Source organism: Platichthys flesus, chromosome 18, assembly GCF_949316205.1.
Source record: "Platichthys flesus chromosome 18, fPlaFle2.1, whole genome shotgun sequence".
Lineage (NCBI taxonomy): Eukaryota > Metazoa > Chordata > Actinopteri > Pleuronectiformes > Pleuronectidae > Platichthys > Platichthys flesus.
In genome coordinates this window covers 12,932,859-12,942,433 of record NC_084962.1, presented here as the reverse complement: position 1 = coordinate 12,942,433, position 9,575 = coordinate 12,932,859, and the positions used below count along the sequence as shown (strand labels likewise).

General features: G+C 42.4%; 1 protein-coding gene across 2 annotated transcripts in view; it reads right to left on the bottom strand.

Annotated features, from left to right (window-relative positions):
- Positions 1 to 2,500: 2,500 nt before the first annotated feature.
- LOC133973407 (prospero homeobox protein 1-like) overlaps positions 2,501 to 9,575 on the bottom strand; it is a 30,880-nt gene continuing 23,805 nt past the window's right edge. For both annotated transcript variants that reach the window (XM_062411250.1, XM_062411251.1), the window contains exon 5: positions 2,501 to 7,206. In XM_062411250.1, coding sequence (XP_062267234.1) covers positions 7,021 to 7,206 — 186 coding nt within the window. In that variant the 3' untranslated portion in view covers positions 2,501 to 7,020. The remainder of the gene's footprint in view (positions 7,207 to 9,575) is intronic.

Here is a 9,575-nt window from a genome sequence, read left to right as displayed (position 1 = left end):
TGTTGGGATCCAAAGAGACGAGGGGGAAGAAAAAGAAAGAGCAAGCGATGAATGAATAAAGAAAGAATAAAGAACAAATTGCACAAAAACAATAAGGCCAAAGAACAGGATGAGTTCGGGATGAGGAAGACATCAAAAACACAGCTCACAGTCAGTGGAAGCAGCACATACTGACCACTAGGTGTCCCCATCAGTGATGCCAAATTTCGGCAACCCTGAGTAAATCCCAGGCTGTGCCAGAGGCTCTGGAGCATGCAGTGTACTGTTCCATCCACAATAGATGAAATCCGGTATTTAATTATGAACACATGCAGAATGAATCCATCAATCTGTGCAATGCAGAAATCTGTTTTCATGGTTGTCGATTCAAATTGGAATCCTTTTTTGGGGAGTAAAGTTTAATTGTAAGTTCAGTTGTGAAATAAATGCACTGCCAAGCAAAAGAAAGATTCATAGATGAATACAGAATGACAGATTGTTTTAGTTTGAAGCCCACGGTCATTTTGGAGGAGTAGGTGTCAAACAGTGCATTGCTCATTTCGGTCATTGGTAGGAGGATCGCACGGAGAAGAAATCGAAATGAGGCCCGGAGTCCTTGTGTTTCTTTGTCACAAAGGTTTCCCAGTATGTGGAGTTACATCAATGCTTGTGTGTGGTGATATTTGCCGAAATATTTATTTTTGTTGTCAGGTCGGCGTGCTGTAAATCCCCCACTGACAACAAGTTCTAGAACACACTTTACCTTTGCAAATGGAAAGAAAGAACCCTTAACACCGAATGGAAAATGTTCTTGAACCTGAGCATGTGATAACAAGTGACCACGAAGGGAGGAGGGACTTGGTGAGAGACCTTGGGGACCGTGTCAACGTTTTCTGTGCCGGACCAGGGACAAACATTGGGCAAACATTGGGAAAGGCTGGCAGCTTTGAGATAGTGGGCCGTTGATCTAAGACTGAGGAGCTAAAGTCCACAATCTCCCGTCTGATACAGCAGCCAAGGTCTTGCTGACACACAGAGCCACAGAGCAAACATGGATACCTGAAGACAATGACCTTTGAACCCCAGTGGGAGAGGTGGAGAAAAACAGGAAGTGGTGAAAGTGACTTCAGTGACTTCCTCTGTGCAGGCCAAGAATGAATCAGGTGGAATGATTGTAAGTACACGGGTCATTGTACATAAAAGTCACACACATACACACACATTATTCAGGCTTGGAAAGCACAGATGTGGTGTGTGTGTGTGTGCATGCATGTGCCTAAGTGTGTGTGTGTGTGTGTGTGTGTGTGTGATGGAGGAAGCGAGAGAGTGAGTCTTCAGATGTAGCGACAGATGGTATTTGATTACAGAGCAGACGGTCGGTGTTGTACAAAGATGCTGTCTCAGCCCAACCTAAGGAGCTGTAGCCTCCGGTGAAGGCAAGCGAGGGGAGGCATGCGGAGGACGAGAGGGAAAAGGAACACGGGAGAGAGGAGAGAAAAAAAAGAATAAAAGCAAGCAAGCAAGAAAGACACAAAAGAAGCAACTCCAAAACTGAGCATCAAAGCAAAAAAGTGAAAAGCAGACAGACAAGAACAAAAGAAAGAGAAAGGAACGGTGCAACGGGCAGGCGTGGTGGAAAACACAACAGAGGTCACGGTAACAAAACAGCAAAATGACGCAGAGAGAACACACACAGCCTTTTAAAAAAGTGTATTTTTCTGTAAAGACTTCTGTACTCATCAGCAAATATAATCCACACTAATGAAGCATAAAAGGTGCGTGGGGAAATGTAAAAATATATGTAGAGAATCAAAATCTCTTATAAAAACGATTTTCCGTGGAATTACAGTCATTTGGTGCCTTATTTTCAGTTATAACATTCCACGGCACACACATGAAATAGAAATTGTTTTTTAATCATACATTTTTTTAAGAATTGGGGATTTGCTATGCTGATTTTTCAAATAAAAATGCCAAACATTTGCTGCTTTCAGCTTCTGAAAAAAATGTGTAAAATGTCATATTTAAAGATCAAATGATTATCTGAGAAAGTAATTAGCAGATTAACTCAATTATGATTACGGTTACAAATCTAGCATCCAACCTTGTCTTTCTGCTCTTTTCTCAACTTTTCTCAATGCGTTTATTTACTCTGCTTTTTCTCCAAAATCTTTTATCATGTTCTCAATTTCTAACAATGTTTATAAATGATTACTTCAATCAGCTCCAATGTTGTAGGTTGGGGTTATTATTCAACAGTGTGTCTGTGTGTGTGTACCTGCATATGGCCACCGTTGCATTTAGCATGATGAGGGGGCATCTGCACTTGGCTGTGGAGCCTGAGGATGAAACGATCCTCAGAAGTTGGTGATCTGTAGCCAAACTATTTATAAAAATAACTGTACAAGGTAATATCATATTGTTGTATAACCTAAATCTTGTTTCTGTTAATATCTGTCCAACCATTATCCACCGTCCTCACTCACACACACATTGTTTTATATAAATGAACCACACATGATTTGTTCTGTTTTTCATTTTTATTTCCATTTTTAATCCATTTTGCACAAGCTTGCATATATACTGCACATACATTCAGTTCATAGAGGGTGAAGGCACGAAAGGCAATTTGACTACTGGTTGTTTTTTGGGCTGGACCAAAGTAATAGAGGGGGAACAAAATCTCAAGAGAAAATACAAAACTGCTTCAAACTAGTTTCAGCTTTCTAGCCCACCCTCGGCCCCTGTCCAGGAACAAACGCAGCAATCTGTCGTTTAAAAAGAAAACTCCAGTTCCATTTAGCTGCCATGATCTCCATTTAATAAATTCTGTCAATTGAATGTGCACATGAGAGTACAATATGTCTGACTTCAAATTCAGGTGTCTAAGGATCATAATCTTTTTAAGTTGGTTCTACTTAATGAAATGCAGTAAAGCCTTCCCTGTTTGAAAAACAAAAGAAAAACATTTTCAAATAAATTAGGATAAATTAAACCAATAAATTACACAAAATCTGCAAGACAAGAAGACACCAATAAAAGGAAAAAAAAGCAGCCATATTGTGAGTTTTATTTTACAACCTGTGTGTAATTATTCAGACTGTATTTCAAACATGGCTGTTCCAGTTGGAATTACTGCACTAAAATCGAATAATAATGTTATACAAAAAGCATCAACAAAACACTATGTACATAACATATTGCTAACTTATACAAAGGCAGTATGTCTCACTGTAAGTCCAAGTTTTGATATTTACAAAAAAAGAGGAGCAATGTAATAATAATAAAAAAGAATTACTACTGAAAGCATAGAGAAACAAAACCCCTTTCACACAGGTCAGAAAACAAATCAGAGGAAATTATCATGACACACATCCACACGCACACACACACACACCCACACACACATACCAAACACACGTTGCCAACGCTTAATGAGAATCATTTACATGTCAGGATGGTACTCCCAGGGGTGGGGGTGGGGCCACAGTGTTGAGAATTGTGTCACTCACTGGTTCACAGGTTCTCATAATCGGTCTTTTCTCTCACACAGACACACACTCACACAAACACAAGCACAATGCAAAGCGTACAGAAATTCCACAAAGTCCAAACTTTTCCCCACTGTTTGAACCCAGTAAAAAAGGGTATAAATCACTTTTTTTCTCCTGTCTGCAGTCTCTCTCTCTCCTTAATTTTTTTTACACGGTTACTGTACAACATGTGCCCCCTCCATGACACTCTTCTTCTGATGACAATGAGTTCCTGTCTCTCTCCCGGGTCAAATCTAGAGCTACGTCGGTGGCAGTCTGCCCTTGTTTTTGGACATAAGCTGGTCCGCAGACTGCCAACGGGAACACTCTGTGACATCATCATTACCCGACCACTAGCCTAATGCAGCATTCTGTCAGCAAATATTAAAGAAACGGATGCTGGTGCAACTTCAAGGGCACTGCCGACGGGAAACAGAGCCCCATTAAAGGCATGGCAAGGGGAATAAAAACAAAACAAAAAAAATTCTAAAAGGTTTTTAGAAGAGTGGTTATGAGTTCAGTTGGAGAGAATGGGTCATTTATTTTTTCCACCCTCCTTTTTTTTAACCACTCTTGCCCTCCCCTAGCACTCTGAGTGATAATAGAAAAACTGTACAGCTATTCATTGTTTCATCCTGACAGTATTTACAGCATCGACGACAATATTTCATACTCTGAAAATGGATTCCAAGTTTATTTTCTGATCTCAAGAAGACAGCCATTCAGCACAATACAAAAAGGTAAAGAAACCAAAAAGGAAAACTGGTCACAAAACCTGCAAAAAAACTACAACTAATGCTCCTAATCTACCATCAACTCACTTATTCAGAATACAGATTGAAACAAAGCCGTCACAGAAAATATCCTCAAGATTTCTTTATGAAACAATTGCTAACAGTGCCTTTCAAAGAACTTCCACTACAGTATATATTTTTTTCATAGATTCATATTTTACATTTCTTAAAAAAAGGCTATTATGTATATGTATTTAAATAACGATGTCCTAAAAATCAAATGACGCCAGAAAAGGAAAACTTGACAAAAATATTTTTAGAGCGGTATTAAGGTCTTGCTGATCCTTTTTTTTGCACATAAGTCTTCATTATCCTGAAGTAATCTTTTTAGGCGCAGGAACTCTTTAACTTCAGGGCGGGGTTGCAGGAAGGGGGAGGATGGGGCGCGATAATAATCTGCGCATCAGATAAAAGTGTCCTTTCCCTTCTCCTTTGTTTGCGGCGCTTTAGAGCCCTTGGCTGGTGCTTTGAGACTCCGAGACATGAAGGGCAGAGCCCATCCTTCAGTGAGAAAAGTGTCCGGCCCGGTCTCTCAGGGCTCCGGATCTTAAGAAGAACACTGTCTGGGGAGGAGGCGGAGAAGGTGCCACATAATGATGGGAGTAGCTCTCTGTCTTTCTCTGCCTCCTTTTGTCAGGTGCTTTGTCTCACTTAGACAAGTCCGCAGGTTAAGCAACCTACCCCCTTTTGATCTTTTGATCACAGACACACTATGAGCCAACGTTTGCCGTTGAGCTCACAAAGTATTCAAGTCCTCTCGTTGCTTCAAACTTACCTCATCAAAAGGCCAGCTAACACTAACTACTTCTTAGAAATCTTAAAAGCCTGAGAGGGTCGATGAAAGTCATAAAACACTAGGTTTACATTGTCCAAATCAAGTGGAAAATCTGGGATTAGCATCTCAGGTAAAAGTGAAAGGAATGGTGTTTAACAACCTGGGCACACATTGGCATCAACAGAATCATACTTTGGGTGTTAGAAGCTGCCAGTGTGGTATGCTGGGACAAGAGCGCAGGGTTTCAGGTGTGTATCGCTCTACGTCTTTGTCCGCTCTCTTTGTAGTGATGGGAGCTTCTCCATCTACCCCTGGGGTGAGTGCTTACCTTTGACCTACCATTGTTGTATTGAGAGTAGAGCTAGACAACTCAAAGGCAGGTGAACATGGAGGGAAGGAGCTGTGTGTGTGTGTGTGTGTGTGTTGTTTGCAAGCAGAATTAATGAACATCTGGGTTTCCATGAATTATCTTCCTTATAGTTATTTATTGTTTAAGCAACTCTACTGTAGATTTTCACAGTTTTTAAATTTATTCAAGTATCAAGTGCTATTGCCATTATAAGATGGCTGACTTCATCTCAAGCATGAGCTAATTACTGAGTTCTTTAAGAGGCAAAAAAGTAAACAGTCAGTATGTTCATCAGTCCTGACCAGAAAACCAGTACGATTTAGTTGAGCGCTGAACAGCTGGCTTGATGAGTGGCAGCACTGTAGTTATCAAAGCTGGATACCCTACGGAAAAACTTTAGAATTGTGCACCAAACAGTCACGCTTCTCCACACCTCTGTACTTCTGCACCGTTTACTTCATTTGTATCTGCCGCTTAGCTCCTTTTGCAGCTTTGTTCCCAGACTAGCTGTGTGCAGGATAGGCCTGGTGCTATAAAACCCCAGTGCACCACTTCTAGGCAAGTGAACCCTGACCATCAAAAATAAAATAAAAACTAAAGTCCACATTAGGAATGGACTGACTAAAAGAAGAGTGAGGAGAAGGATGGGAAATGGGGGCGCAGAAATATTTCAGAATCTAAACTCTTGTGGAATAAAATTAATAGCAATAATTTATTTTTTTCTGCAGCGGGCATCAAAGGACAAACATATTGTGAAGTGCCAATCTTCAGCAAGCAATGATGACAAATAATAATAATAATAAACAACAATAATAATAATCAAAATAATAATGTACACCCAATAAACACAATGCCCTACTTGCCTGGAAAACACACTTCAAAACATGGTAGAGCTCAGTAGCTATTTAAAAACAGTCCCAAGTCCCACAGACCAGTACAGACCAGTACCTCGAGTCCAGTCTTAATCCAGTAATAAACTCACTAGGCCTTGTTTCTGTGTGAATGTGTGTATGACTGTCCTATGAAGGACATCCATAGTAGCACAGTCTTTGCGGGGAAAGTTCATGTGGGCACCCACTGGATTTTGGAGGAAAAGTGCTGGGTGCCATAATTGAATAAAGTCTTTAAGGAACCCAGCCTATGTTCTTAGTTGTGTAAATGGGAACTCAAGAACTCCTTTCACAGACTGAGGACTTAGTTAGTGTTGATCATAGAACAAGCCTAAACGGATTAGGGATCACACAGTCCAGAAAACACCCAGTAAGATTAGAGTCTCTTCAGTTCATCAGAATCTTAAAAAAAACAAAAACAAATAATAACCATCATGATAATTATCATATAAGAGGAACAACAACACAATAGCTAGGTCATTTAGGAACTGCCACAGAGGCTTCAGATTGGGAATGCTACTTCATAACTTTCATACATTCAAAAAAAAATAATATATAAACTGGAAATCAAATGTAGGGTCAGTGAAAAGGAAACGAAAACAAAGCAAAAGAGCAAAAATCATTCTGAAATTCTACGAAATCAGAGAAAAATTTTAAAAGCGCAAAGCGTCGAGCGAGGAGGAGGACGAGGAGGAGAACTTTACTCATGTAGAAGCTCTTGGAGACAGTTGGGGGACTTGAAGATCTCGGGGACCTCGCTGTCCAGTTTGCAGATGACCTTGTAGATGGCCTTCTTCCAGGATGGGTCTACGTCTTTGCCCGCCACAATGGCGTTGAAGAACTCTCTCAGTGTGATTTCTGCCACCTCCAGGAAGCGATCAGGGACCTGAACAGACACAAGGAGAATAGAAGTGGTTAATCATTTGTTTTATCATTTGACCTAACTTTTCCTGAAAATACCATGAACCCTTGAACACCAGACATACTTCCTGCTCAGTGCTCAGTTACATTTGGCAACCTTCAGTAGTTTCTTTGCATTATCCACAACACACTGTCAACTCCTCAGCTGCAGAATATACTCATATTTCCACAGTGGATGTAAAACCATAAATCTTTGATATCTTCAGTGTCTACTTCCTTAAAAGCCAGTACAGGCGTCGGCCTGAGAAAAGTCACTTCTTGTGAATTCTCAGGTTTCTCACAACCCACACTTCCCTCCCTGCCACACGGTGAGCATGACACCTTTATGAGTCCCACTGTAAATCTGTGACCGAACGAGAACGAAGCTGAGTGACGAGCAGTAGAGAGGTGCTGGCGAAAGAGGAAGTACTAAATGCTTTGGGAACGGGGAGACACGCCGCCTCTTTAGAGTCCCTGACAGCAGCACTCACCGACACCATGGAGATGATTAGTCTGGCAAAGATCTGTGACACCTTCCCCCAAGCCAACACTCTGTCACACACACATACGCACACACGCTCATGCAGGCGTGAGCGCACACACCAGCGCACACACCTCCTTGTGCCAAGGAGATGACACATCCTGCAGTGTGACAGAGCTCCACATAATGCTCGCTATACACACACACACTAGCTACCCTGGTGTGTTTGGCTGAGTGTCTTTCCTTGATTCAAAGCTCCAGGGCGACGCAGCCTTCAGGGGTCACCTGCTTGGATAATGCTGACTGTCTCCCTGCCCACCTCCCTTGATGCTCACACACAGTCGCACACACACATATACAGCAGCAGCAGCAGCTTGCCCAAATGCCTGACAGTGCGCACTCCACGCCGCTCCTCTCCTCCAGTGTCCTGCAGATACTCATCAGGAGTGTCAGGACACAGCAAGGTTAGTGGCCACTGGTACACACACACACACGCATAGACGGAAATGTGCGCGCACAATCAAACACGCAGACCGGCCCTTTTACACACACTCTTATACACATATGGGACAGCCACCAGGCCCCCTTGGGGTGATGAATGGAGGCTAAGATGCCTGTGTGTCTGGTGTGTGAGTGTGTGTATGTGTGTGTGTGCATATCTCTATCCACTACTCAAGTGAAAAGGTGAGACATAAATTAGGAGCTTGCACGCTCTGTGTGTGTGTGTGTTTGACACAGAGAGCGAGAGAGAGAGAGAAAACACAAGCTAACCCAATTCCCCAAATATTGAATTCCCCTCTGGAGGGAGAAAAGTGGATATAATTCATTGTTTGGCTCCTGTCGTCTCTGAAATACTGGCACAATGACCCTGGTTTGAGGGCAAATTTGTGTGTACCCGTTGTACAGTAGAAGTGCGTGTGGGCATGCGCACGCTTTTCCCAAAAGACCTCGCTAACGGGCCAGAGCAGCACGACACCCTCGGCGTTAGACGCATGGAGTGCCGCATTACTAAGAATATTCCTGCATGGAATTTCTCCTGACGTTTTGACTATAAAAGGACAGCAAAATGCTGACTGCAAGGAGAAAGCAATGTCAAGGAGAAAAGGGTATTGGTATTTCAGATCCTCTTGACTGAGAGAGTGAGAAAGGGAGGGAGGGAGGGAGAGAGGGAGATGGTGAGAGAAGGAGGGGCTGAGAAGAGTCTAAGGAGAGAGAGAGGGGTGAGAGAACAGAGGGAGTTATTCCTGTCCCACCAGCCTTTGTTTTGTGACTACATGTGAGTTGTGTATGTGAGCGAGCTGCCTCCTGATCAGCAGTGAGCCTTAACTGTTTGCAACCCCTCCCATGTTCCCCTCTATCCCCTCTCACTCCCCCCCTCTTCATCTCTCTCGCTCTCTGGGGTCAGCTGTTGGGCCTTTGTTCCAGAGGCATTGTGGGGGATTATCCAGTGTGGCCGTTCATTCGCTGGGCTGTCCGGTAAATGGGGCCAATCGCGTGGCTAACAATCCTTCATACATATTTCATAGGGCTTTTTAACAACTTCTCAGCAGAGCCCCAAAATTAAAGGACAGATGTACAAAGAGGGAGGGATGGAAAGGCATGAAAAAAGAGAAGAGGGATGGAGAGTTTTGTGTGTGTGAGGAATGATGGCTGGAAAAGGCTAAATGAGGTTACTGAGAGAACATCTACACTACATTGGCAAAATTTGTAAATGCATCTTTTTCTCTTTGGCGTTCAGCTGCGTTTTTCTCACTTGGATAATATACAATTTCCAGAGTGGGTTTAAATTCTCGCTTTATGTTTTAGTTCAGACGAAAAACCGGAGCCTCTGGAAAATTATGACATTTGCTTGATTATTCATAGCGTGCGACTTT